Here is a 12,577-nt window from a genome sequence, read left to right as displayed (position 1 = left end):
CTCATTGGGGAGTAGTTTTAATAGAGTCTGCCTATCCATCGCTCGGGTGTTAGAACACTCAATTTTTTCTTCACCTGCCGCGCCAGCCGCGGCCTCCTTCCTCTACCCGCCTCCTGTCGCCGTCATGGCCATAGGCGACCCTCGCCCCGACCTGGACTGGCCACCTCATCCGCCGTCGGAACCCTAACGCCACCCTCCTCACCATCCCCAGCGCCTAGCCGGTCTGCCTATATCGAGCCCCTTCTAAGCCCGCCTGAGTTAGAGAGGAAGAGAGGGAGAGAGGCGGAGATCGATGGAGAAGAGAAAATTCTAGTGTTGGATTGCTCCAAAATACTCGAGTGTTTTGTAGCATTATCATTTTAATACTGTATTAATGTACTTTTCCTTATGAACAGTTCCTTATAGTGTTTGTTGCTCAAAATGACGCATTTGTTTGAATAATTATTTTACGATGATAACTCAATTTAAGTTAATATTGGCCTCTTAAAATGTCTGATGGTTCCATGATGATTTTTTATTCCAGACGCCTTTTGGCCATATAAAAAATCAATTTTGTATATTTTAACAAAGGTGGTTTACATAATTATATGTTGTTAGAATTGATTATTTTGTTCACGTTGCCTCGTACATACATGTATATAAACGAACCACTCCTCTGGTTTCCGGCCAACCTAGTGGCCCAGCTCGCTGTCGTGCTCCGGGCCTGCATCAAGCGTAGCGGCGGCCCCAAGCCCAGCCGAGCCCACGCCAAGGCCTTGCACGCGCGCGTCCTCGCCGCCGGCCTCGCCGCCGACACCTTCCTCCTCAACCGCCTCGTCGAGCTCTACTCCCTCTCGGGCCTGCCATGCCACGCGCTCCGCGCCTTCCGCGCGCTGCCCCGCGCCAACGTCTACTCCTACAACGCCGCCATCTCGGCTGCCTGCCGCGCGGGGGACCTTGCCGCCGCCAGGGACCTGCTCGGCCAAATGCCCGACCGGAACGTCGTCTCCTAGAACACCGTCATCGCCGCCGTCGCGCGGTCGGGCTCCCCGGGGGAAGCGCTGGAGATGTACCAGGGGATGCTGCAGGAGGGCCTCGCCCCGACGAACTTCACGCTCGCCAGCGTGCTTAGCGCGTGCGGCGCTGTGGCCGCGCTCGGTGACGGGAGGCGCTGCCATGGGCTCGCCGTCAAGGTCAGGCTTGACGGGAACCAGTTCGTCGAGAACGGGCTTCTCGGCATGTGCACAAAGTGCGGGAGCGTCGCCGACGCAGTCAGGCTGTTCGACGGGATGGCTAGCCCGAACGAGGTTTCGTTCACGGCGATGATGGGCGGGCTAGCGCAGAGCGGGGCCGTCGACAATGCCCTCAGGCTGTTCACGCGGATGAGCAGGAGCGGGATTCAGTGTTGATCCGGTAGCTGTCTCCAGTGTTCTGGGCGCGTGTGCGCAGGCCTGCGTTGGTGACTACAATGTCGCTCGTGCAATCCGGCACAGTCCATTCATGCATTGGTTGTCAGAAAAGGTTTTGGATCGGACCAACATTTGGGGAACTCGTTGATTGATATGTATGCAAAGGGCATGAAGATGGACGAGGCCATGAAAGTCTTTGAGTCGATGTCCAGTGTCAGTATTGTTTCTTGGAACATTCTTATAACTGGATGTGGTCAACTGGGTTGCTACGAGAGGGCCTTGGAAGTACTGGACTTTATGCAAGAGTCAGGTTTTGAGCCCAATGAGGTAACTTATAGTAACATGCTTGCTTCGTGTATTAAGGCAAGGGATGTTCCATCTGCTCGTGCAATGTTTGACAAGATATCAAAGCCAACTGTGACTACGTGGAACACCCTTTTATCCGGCTACAGCCAGGAGGAACTGCATCAAGACACAATCGAGTTGTTTAGGGGAATGCAACATCAAAATGTGCAACCTGACCGGACAACTTTGGCTATGATCCTCAGTTCATGCTCTAGATTAGGAATTTTGGAACTGGGCAAGCAAGTGCATTCTGCTTCAGTAAGACTATTGCTTCATAATGACATGTTTGTTGCGAGTGGTTTGATTGATATGTATTCAAAATGTGGTCAGGTTGGCGTCTCACAGATCATTTTCAACGTGATGATCGAGAGAGATGTGGTATGTTGGAATTCCATGATCTCAGGTTTGGCTATCCATTCTTTGAATGAAGAGGCCTTCAATTTCTTCAAGCAGATGCGGGAAAATGGAATGTTCCCCACAGAATCCTCTTATGCTAGTATGATCAACTCATGTGCTAGATTGTCATCAATACCTCAAGGTAGGCAGATACATGCTCAGGTTTTGAAGGATGGTTATGATCAGAATGTCTATGTTGGCAGTTCCCTGATCGACATGTACGCTAAGTGTGGCAACATGGATGATGCACGCCTTTTCTTCTACTGCATGATTATGAAGAACGTAGTGGCATGGAATGAGATGATCCATGGATATGCTCAGAATGGTTTTGGAGAGAAAGCTGTGGAATTGTTTGAGTACATGCTAACCACAAAACAGAAGCCTGACAGTGTGACTTTCATTGCTGTCCTGACAGGATGTAGTCACTCTAGGCTTGTTGATGAAGCGATTACATTCTTTAATTCCATGAAGAGCAACTATGGGATTACACCATCAGTTGAGCATTATACATGCCTCATAGATGCACTGGGGCGGGCTGGCCGTTTTGCTGAAGTTGAGGCTGTGATAGATAAAATGCCATACAAGGATGATCCTATACTGTGGGAAGTTCTTCTAGCTGCATGTGTTGTACATCACAATGCTGAGTTGGGGGAATTTGCTATCAAGCATCTGTTCCGCCTTGATCCAAAGAAGCCATCACCTTATGTGCTTCTATCAAACATATATGCTACCTTGGGTCGACATGGTGATGCCTCAGCCGTTAGGGCACTGATGAGTAGTCGTGGTGTTGTGAAAGGCCGTGGATACAGCTGGGTGAATCACAAGGATGGTGCTCGTGCCTTTATGGTAGCTGATGATCTTGGATCGAATGTTGGAGAACCCACAATGTTCAGTGATAACGAGGACACTTCTGGGATGGCATAAGTGCACCTACGTGAAACCTATGCTGGATGATTTGGAATCTAGTGCTGCTGCTACCATATTCACAGAAATTTTAAGCCAATATTAGCTGAATCCAGCAGGCTCACTCTGGTGCAATTTACTTAGGAGCCTCAGGTTTCACTCTTGTTTTAGCTTCAAGCATTACTGCAAATTAGGCGTGGTCTAAACGTTTGGGAGGAAAGTTTGAAATGCAGGAATGCGCATTAAAGATTAGGTGCAAAGACAATTCCATGCTGGATTGCTTAGTTCATTTCGTCATATTCTGCAAAAGGTGTGATGAGCCATGGCATGTGGAAGCTCATACCAATTCCTGGCTCCATGCACCATTATGTGTAAATTTCTATCCATATGGATCAATGGATGAAAATGTTATTGTTTTTTTAAATGTAGAATGGGAGAAAAAGGTAACACTAACTGTACTATATGTTCTTAGGAATCTTAGCAGGACTGATGTATTTTGATTACAATTTACAACACGTGTACTGCAAAGTGATAGATCGTTTCTTTTCTGATCAGAATACACAATTTTTGACTTATTGTATCAATTTTTCATTGAAAATTCATAAGACAACTTCCTCATTAGATCATTAGACCTCTTTAGACCTCAATTTACAAGAATTTGCCTGATTTAGATACAAAATAGTGAAATACGTTGATCATGATACTAATTTGTATGGTAAATACAATGGTGAATAAAATCAGCCTATTGTTTTCAAGCATATGTTCCTTGAATATTAACGTTAGCAGTTAGTACACGTCAACCATAAGTTTGATGCTGACAGTGGGATCACGACTCATAGGAATTGGCAACACTTTATGCCCTGCTTTACATGTCCCCTTTCATCTCTTTTTGTGATAGGACAATATAAAACATATTGCACATTTCTCGTCCATATAATATTCGCCTTTATTTAGTGCAAAGCTTGTTACAACATAATGTCATCTTGCTGACAATCTAAACTGAATGGTCCAAGATGCTCAAACTGTATTAATCTTTTCAGAGCTTGTAAGTTTTAACAAGCAGGAGCGGTAACTTTTGGGTAATCGGAATCTGATTGTGCTTCCCATTCTGTCCAAGATCCATCATAAACTGGAACATCATGCTTTCCAATCCTGTAGAGCCCCTGTAAAAAGAGATTATTAGGGATTGCTTTGCTAGTGCCCGGTAAATCTAAGATGAACAGGGAAGATTCCAGACCAGAGCAAGTGTACAGGCAGTCACGCCAGATCCGCAAGTGACAACAATGGGTTGGTCTAGGGAAATTCCTGAAGAAACACCAAATACACCATACTGTTATTGCTTGCAAACTTTTCAGAATTTCTGTACATGATCCCTAAGAAATACACAATTTCTAAAAGATCTAAAATGTTAAATTATCATTATTCTTGCTCTGCTTCTCATATCTGTACTTTAGAAAAATTCTTGCTTTCTTTCTTGCCAAGAACACAATAAAATTACTTGTTTCAGATTATTAAAATGAGTTGCAACGGAATGAAAACCTGCTTGCTGAAACTTTTGCCGCAGCTCATCTGCAGAGAGAAGGTTTGGTGCACCATCGAACATCTGGGATGAAGTCAAACATCATCATTTCTTAGCAATTGATGGTTATCCAACTATCATGTGATGTACTGAATCTTTGAATCATACCAACCTCAAGGAATGGAACACAGATGCTTCCTGGTATATGTCCACTTCTTACCCCTTTCCGTGGTTCTGGTGCTACACCATCAAATCTGCGAATTTGAATGTGGGTAATTTTTTTCAGAACAAGAAGAAACCACAGGCAACTTAGGAAGAGGGGTCAATAACAACAAAATACCATCAGCTGCCAATGCATATAATGCATCTTTTAAACAATTAGTTTGAGAATTAGCAGATTCACAAATGGTGAAATATATTTTCATCTGTACATCTAACAGTTTAATGTAATTCCTTTGAATTCAGAGTTAGGGCGGAGTCTTGCTTGAACTGGAGCGTTGTGTTGACTAACCTAAGTTTGTACTTGCAAATCAAATTCAGTTAGCATAAGAACTTCTAGCTGCTACAGTTCGTGTAACTAAAGATGTTACCTGCCCTTTGCTCTGGCATCTATTTGTTGGTAAGTCTTCGCAATAACATTATGTGCAACCTGTTGCATGAATCAAACAGCTCAATTTGCATGGGAATAACATTAATGTTTCACTTAGTGATAATCTTCATAGCTCCTTTTTGAGTTAATCATATTTACAGAATTCGGAGTTGATCCTATTACTCCAGAGTTGATCAAATTTATGGAGTTCCACCAAATTTTTGAGGCATCGAATGTAAAATTAAAGAAAGCAAAAGGGTTCTGACCAGCAGACTGATATATATTTCAGTCTAAGCATGCAAGGCTAATACTTTCAGGTAAAAAAAGTTACTAGCCTTTTCCAGTGTCCAGAATAGATTAGGCTGAAATTCAGTCTGAAATGTGATTATATTTGTCTGCACAGACAAAAAAAATGTAATTATCCAATAAGCAAAAAAAAATGTTTAGTAATTATATGGACAACATCATTTTAGCTCACCTGTTCACCATTATAAACCCTTTCGACAGCCTTATTTGCAGCATTTGATTTCAGAACTGCATCATCAGGGCTGGCATTTTCCACATTGAACCCAGAAGCTCGCCACTGAGGTAAACCACCGTCTAATACCCAAACTTTCTTGTGTCCAAACACTCTAAACATCCTAAACATCTTGAAGAAAATCATGTTAGTTAAGTAAAACAATCAGATCACTCTTATAACATAGAAAATAGTGGATACTGGAACAGACTTCTACTTACCACCAAACACGAGGTGCACTGAAGAATCCCTGTCCATCATAAACAATAACTTTATCCTGGTTTTTTATACCCAGCTCAGAAATTGCTGCTGCAAAAGCCTCTTCTGATGGCAACATGTGTGGTAACTGAAACAATATCATAGGGTAAACATATTATGCTTTAGGAAAAGAAAACAAGCTCTATATTACTACTATATTGCGAAACTAATTGAAAGAATCGGTCTCCAGTTGGTGGCAAAATCTAACTTTAAGTACATGAGATTTGCAAAGCTGTACGAACCACAACCACCTTAGGAAATCCTTGTTGTTTATCTACTTCAACTAAAATAATGGGAAAAAATGAGGATGCAAGGTATATCCAGAAACATTTCTCACATCAGTTGTTCGATCAACTATGCCATCTAAGTCGAAGAATAGCGCACCAGGGATGTGTGCCACCTGAAGATATAACAACACTTTAGCTCCAACAATTGTGTCAAAAAGGAAAATGAGACACGTTACAGCTGATGCTGAAAACCTGATATTCTTCCCATGGATCCCTGTTCTCTACTGGCATGTACCACGAAGCATCCAAAACCTAAAACAAGTTGTTAACTATCACAAACCACATCTATCTCTAACCCTCTAATTCTTTCTGGAAGTAAGATCAAATTGACAAACAATCATACTGTTATGTTCTCCACATACCACTGACGCAGGGGATAGAAGAAGTATCTCTGAACTTTTTGTTTATGAAGGAAGCATTATTTAAGTATCTCTGAACTGAATATGAACATGCAAACTAGATGACTTTTTTTTTACCTTGACATCAGGCATTCCTAGGTGATCGTGCAGCCACTGAGCAGAAACAACCGGATCATCCTGCGCCATTACAGACCAGCGGGCAAGCCAAGAGACCTAGGTCGCCGGAGTGGATTAGCAAAAAAAAAAACGAAGCTTGCAGGTGAGATTCCCAAGCTAAAGGATAGCCTCCGCTCCAAGAAGAAGAAAAGAGGGAGAATAAACCAAGCTGCCATATAGGCTAAGATTGGAGCTGACCTTATTGATTCGGATTCCTGCAGGCCCTGCGGGAGAGCGCCTACTGGAGAGGAAGGGGAGCAGCGAGAGAGGCGGACGGGCGACGGGCGGAGCAGACAAGCTGATTTGGACTAGTGAGGTAGCCACACCAAGGAGTTATTTAAATATAACTAGTATATTGCCCGTGCTAACGCTACGGTGGTGTCTAGAAAAAAATTAATCATAACACTAAGAATCATAGAACTAAAAGATTCTGTATTTGTAATGAAAAATAAAAAAATTAGAATAAAAGGAGCACCAATTTGTGAAGTAAACCTGTGGCTCCTGTCGAGCTAACCAACTGCGAAGGATTCCAAGTTGCTGCTTCTATTAGCTTTGCTATTGTTGAATTGCTGGGCACCAGAATAAAAAGGTGTCCAACTGTTGCTACTAAGTACTGCAAAGAGAAAAAAAATGAAATCAAATCGAGCAAGCTATTACCATTATTCTGAAAATGAAAGGAGAGTTGAGCTGCTGTGGACTGACACACTGAAAAACAAATGAAAGGAGAATTGACATGAAATTGGAATCACTCGATCTATTTCACTATTTGACAAAATCAACAAAAAAATCCAATTCCGATTAACATGAAATTGGAATCACAACTTCCCTAGATCATGTACACTATATTTGACCAAAAACATCTAAACATACTGAGCCTTTTAACACCGATTTCTGAAAATATGGTTGACATACCAGGAACACAAAACCAGTGATGCATCACAGGCATTGATCGGAACCAATCAACCAAAGTTATTCCATATTAACAATCTACAAAATTTCAGAGATGAAAACCCTTGCTGAAGGAAAATGTATAGCAATTAACTGAAACTTGCATTCTGACATACACACGGAGACCAAAGGACACGTTGTTTATCTCATAGGCATTCCCTCAAACACCTCTTGTCAGAGCAATGCAGGTGCGTGCTACAACTAATAAAGAAAAATGGGGATTAATGAACAGAACTGGTTCAGGGTCTGAACACGAAGCCATTACTGAATCAGCGTCAACAGGTACACTGCACGCCTTTAACTAAAACTAATATCAAGAAGATTCAAGACCTGTAGACAAACTTAACTAAAACTAATATCAAGAAGATGCCTAAAAGAATATGGCAAGGAGAAAAAAAATATTAACTGCTCTTTGAATTCTTTAAATTGTTTATATTTTGTTTCAAGATCTTTCATCTGGGAACTAACTTCTAAGTATTGCTTTTGAGCTTATTCAATATAAGCTGAAACCAAAAGTTGTTGAATTGTTGCCAGTAGCTGCCAAAAAATACCATGATAAAAATACCAGTGGATGACCATATATATACACAAAAAAGCCCGAATAATTTTAGCTACTACCATTCCCCATAACCAATCAACATTACAGGCTTGACATAGTCATAACGCCCGTAAAAAATATCATGATAAAATTTGTGGTTTTAGTTAATTACGGGCTTAATAACTTGCTCTTGTTATTTCAGACATATGAACCTACAAGTACAGACTTGATAACTTGCCAATAGCAGTACAGACTTGCTCTTGTTATTTCAGACATAACAGAAAGACATACAGGAGGCCCTAACTTGATCGTCAATCTGCTGCGTCTCCTCGTCCTCCCTTCCTGATCCCTGCAGCGAGGGAGGCGAGCTGCCGCGCTGGAGCAAGACGGGGCGAGATGCAGCGGCCGGACTGGCAAGCGCGTGGTGTGAGCTGTTCTGCTGGACGGCGTTGGCGTGTTGCTCAATTGTCAACGGCCGCGACTGTGAGCGATGGAAGGCCGCTGGCGCTCGGCAAACTGCACGCACCTGCTTGCCAACGCAATCAGCAAGCTGCACGCACCTGCCTGTCAACGCGGCGGCCTGATCTCCACCGGCGCACCCGCTCGGCCGCCGCCTGATCTCGACCTGTGCAGACGCTCGGCCGCCACCTGATCTCCACCGGCGCACACGCTCGGCCGCCGGCTGATGTTCCTTGGTTCCTTGAGCGTTAGTAGGCGATGGAAACTGGGGGACGGGGATCCTATTCTCATAGCTGGCTATGACACAGTCCCGCGCTGTAGCCACGGAGCGAGTGGTGGCGAGGCGGCGGTTGAGGAGCAGCGGCACGGCCGGGGATGCGGTGGGGACTTAGCGGGCAGGACAGATTCAGCTTGTGTTGCTGCGTGATTGAGGGAATTACGGAAAGCGTAGGATGCGGTGAGGAGCAAGTAGCCATGGGCATTCGGTACTACCGAACCGAACCGAACCGATTCGGTACCGATCGGTTCTTCCAAAGAATCGGTACCGACCGAATTCAGTTTTCGGTTAGTTCGGTTTGGTTCCTGGTTCCGACCGAACTAACCGAACCAAAATCTGACCAGGTTTGCACAAGAAAATTTCAGCAGCATTTCATCAGTTCACTAGAAAAAGGATATGACACACAGGTTCTACACCTGATATATCACAGTTGTCTATTGCATTGCACTTTTTTTAACAGCTGTAACATGGTTATTTGATTAAAACTAAATATCACATAGGTTGGTCGGGCTGGCCTCTATGACAGAAGAACAAAAGATAAAGCTTTCCATTGCTCGTGCTGTGCTCTCAAATCCATCAATTCTTCTACTGGATGAGGTCACTGATGCTCTTTATCGGCAATGAATCAAATGAACATCTAGGCAATGAATATGGATCTTGAATCAAATGAAATCTGTCAGAACATGAACATCTAGGCAATGAAAATACTTACACTGCAGGAGGCAATGGACGTAGCCGTCTTGGGGTGGAGGGCTTCCCGGAGTACCCGCTGTCCCGCAGGCACAGCGCAGGGGCCAGGGGAAGCAGCCGCGCAGCCAGCCAGCCACGCAGGGAGGGCGCGCCGGGGCAGCCGCGCGCGGCGGCGGCGGCGGCGCGGCCTCGCGGGTGGAGATGCGGCGGCCGGCGGGAGGACGCAGTCACGTAGGGGAGGAGGGGGCCTAGGGGGCGCCGTCGCGCCGAGACTCCGGGAGGCGGGACGGGAGGGCGTGCCGGCTAGGGATGCGGCATCCGGCGGGAGGACGCAGGGGGGCGCCGGCTGCCGGGGATGCGCCGCGGGTGGGGAGGCGGCGCGGCCGCGCGGGTGAGCGTGAAGAACCGGATGCGGCGCGGGTGGAGGAGAACTGGAGACTCGCGGAGTCGCGGTAGGGTTACGCTCAGCTAGTCAGCTCGGGGTCTAGAGCAGAAGCTGAGTGGGCCTTATTGGGCCCAGCTCGCTGCCGTGCTCCGGGCCTGCATCAAGCGTAGTGGCGGCCCCAAGCCCAGCCGAGCCCACGCCAAGGCCATGCACGCGCGCGTCCTCGCCGCCGGCCTCGCCGCCGACACCTTCCTCCTCAACCGCCTCGTCGAGCTCTACTCCCTCTCGGGCCTGCCATGCCACGCGCTCCGCGCCTTCCGCGCGCTGCCCCGCGCCAACAGTCTACTCCTACAACGCCGCCATCTCGGCTGCCTGCCGCGCGGGGGACCTCGCTGCCGCCAGGGACCTGCTCGGCCAAATGCCCGACCGGAACGCCGTCTCCTGGAACACCGTCATCGCCGCCGTCGCGCGGTCGGGCTCCCCGAGGGAAGCGCCAGAGATGTACCAGGGGATGCTGCAGGAGGGCCTCGCCCCGACGAACTTCACGCTCGCCAGCGTGCTCAGCGCGTGCGGCGCTGTGGCCGCGCTCGGTGACGGGAGGCGCTGCCATGGGCTCGCCGTCAAGGTCGGGCTCGACGGGAACCAGTTCGTCGAGAACGGGCTTCTCGACATGTACACAAAGTGCGGGAGCGTCGCCGACGCGGTCAGACTGTTCGACGGGATGGCTAGCCCGAACGAGGTTTCGTTCACGACGATGATGGGCAGGGCTAGCGCAGAGCACAGGTCCATTCATGCATTGGTTGTCAGAAAAGGTTTTGGATCGGACCAACATTTGGGGAACTCGTTGATTGATATGTATGCAAAGGGCATGAAGATGGACGAGGCCATGAAAGTCTTTGAGTCGATGTCAAGTGTCAGTATTGTTTCTTGGAACATTCTTATAACTGGATATGGTCAACTGGGTTGCTACGAGAGGGCCTTGGAAGTACTGGACTTTATGCAAGAGTCAGGTTTTGAGCCCAATGAGGTAACTTACAGTAACATGCTTGCTTCTTGTATTAAGGCAAGGGATGTTCCATCTGCTCGTGCAATGTTTGACAAGATATCAAAGCCAACTGTGACTACGTAGAACACCCTTTTATCCGGCTACAACCAGGAGGAACTGCATCAAGACACAATCGAGTTGTTTAGGGGAATGCAACATCAAAATATGCAACCTGACCGGACAACTTTGGCTGTGATCCTTAGTTCATGCTCTAGATTAGGAATTTTGGAACTGGGCAAGCAAGTGCATTCTGCTTCAGTAAGACTATTGCTTCATAATGACATGTTTGTTGCGAGTGGTTTGATTGATATGTATTCAAAATGTGGTCAGGTTGGTGTCTCACAGATCATTTTCAACGTGATGACCGAGAGAGACGTGGTATGTTGGAATTCCATGATCTCAGGTTTGGCTATCCATTCTTTGAATGAAGAGGCCTTCAATTTCTTCAAGCAGATGCGGGAAGATGGAATGTTCCCCACAGAATCCTCTTATGCTAGTATGATCAACTCATGTGCTAGATTGTCATCAATACCTCAAGGTATGCAGATACATGCTCAGGTTCTGAAGGATGGTTATGATCAGAATGTCTGTGTTGGTAGTTCCCTGATCGACATGTACGCTAAGTGTGGCAACATGGATGATGCACGCCTTTTCTTCAACTGCATGATTATGAAGAACGTAGTGGCATGAAATGAGATGATCCATGGATATGATCAGAATGGTTTTGGAGAGAAAGCTGTGGAATTGTTTGAGTACATGCTAACCACAAAACAGAAGCCTCACAGTGTGACTTTCATTGCTGTCCTGACAGGATGCAGTCACTCTGGGCTCGTTGATGAAGCGATTACATTCTTTAATTCCATGGAGAGCAACTATGGGATTACACCATTAGTTGAGCATTATACATGCCTCGTAGATGCACTGGGGCGGGCTGGCCGTTTTGCTGAAGTTGAGGCTATGATAGATAAAATGCCATACAAGGATGATCCTATACTGTGGGAAGTTCTTCTAGCTGCATGTGTTGTACATCACAATGCTGAGTTGGGGGAATTTATTGCCAGCATCTGTTCCGCCTTGATCCAAAGAATCCATCACCTTATGTGCTTCTATCAAACATATATGCTACCTTGGGTCGACATGGTGATGCCTCAGCCGTTAGGGCACTGATGAGTAGTCGTGGTGTTGTGAAAGGCCGTGGATACAGCTGGGTGAATCACAAGGATGGTGCTCGTGCCTTTATGATAGCTAATGATCTTGGATCGAATGTTGGAGAACCCACAATGTTCAGTGATAACGAGGACACTTCTGGGATGACACAAGTGCACCCTACGCTGAAACCTGTGCTGGATGATTTGGAATCTGGTGCTGATGCTACCATATTCACAGAAATCTTAAGCCAATATTAGCTGAATCCAGCAGGCTCACTCTGGTGCAATTTACTTGGGAGCCTCAGGTTTCACTCTTGTTTTAGCTTCAAGCATTACTGCAAATTAGGCGTGGTCTGAACGTTTGGGAGGA

At 46.1% G+C, this 12,577-nt stretch overlaps 1 protein-coding gene and 2 pseudogenes across 10 annotated transcripts in view; 2 read left to right on the top strand and 1 right to left on the bottom strand.

The window, feature by feature from the left end:
• The first annotated feature begins 632 nt into the window (after positions 1-632).
• LOC136511348 (pentatricopeptide repeat-containing protein At4g20770-like) lies at positions 633-3,053 on the top strand (annotated as a pseudogene).
• A 768-nt stretch (positions 3,054-3,821) lies between these two features.
• LOC136514227 (thiosulfate/3-mercaptopyruvate sulfurtransferase 1, mitochondrial-like) overlaps positions 3,822-12,577 on the bottom strand; it is a 47,708-nt gene continuing 38,952 nt past the window's right edge. The window contains exons 1-14 of one of the 10 annotated variants that reach the window (XM_066508202.1): positions 8,508-9,221; positions 7,375-7,422; positions 6,916-7,025; positions 6,679-6,774; positions 6,395-6,454; positions 6,253-6,315; positions 5,879-6,003; positions 5,619-5,781; positions 5,476-5,535; positions 5,142-5,200; positions 4,724-4,805; positions 4,572-4,635; positions 4,270-4,337; positions 3,824-4,195 (exon numbers count right to left, since the gene is read on the bottom strand). In XM_066508202.1, coding sequence (XP_066364299.1) covers positions 4,085-4,195; positions 4,270-4,337; positions 4,572-4,635; positions 4,724-4,805; positions 5,142-5,200; positions 5,476-5,535; positions 5,619-5,781; positions 5,879-6,003; positions 6,253-6,315; positions 6,395-6,454; positions 6,679-6,774; positions 6,916-7,025; positions 7,375-7,422; position 8,508 — 1,110 coding nt within the window. In that variant the 5' untranslated portion in view covers positions 8,509-9,221 and the 3' untranslated portion in view covers positions 3,824-4,084. Of the gene's footprint in view, positions 4,196-4,269; positions 4,338-4,571; positions 4,636-4,723; positions 4,806-5,141; positions 5,201-5,475; positions 5,536-5,618; positions 5,782-5,878; positions 6,004-6,252; positions 6,316-6,394; positions 6,455-6,678; positions 6,775-6,915; positions 7,331-7,374; positions 7,423-8,507; positions 9,224-9,651; positions 10,092-12,577 lie in introns of those variants that run through there. The other 9 variants (XM_066508209.1, XM_066508208.1, XM_066508211.1 and 6 more) reach the window with 9 other exon arrangements.
• On the top strand, positions 10,207-12,465 carry LOC136511347 (pentatricopeptide repeat-containing protein At4g20770-like; annotated as a pseudogene).

Source organism: Miscanthus floridulus, chromosome 16 (assembly GCF_019320115.1).
Source record: "Miscanthus floridulus cultivar M001 chromosome 16, ASM1932011v1, whole genome shotgun sequence".
Classification (NCBI taxonomy): Eukaryota; Viridiplantae; Streptophyta; class Magnoliopsida; order Poales; family Poaceae; genus Miscanthus; species Miscanthus floridulus.
The sequence above is the reverse complement of the archived record's forward strand: the minus strand, read 5'-3'. Positions and strand labels throughout refer to the sequence as shown.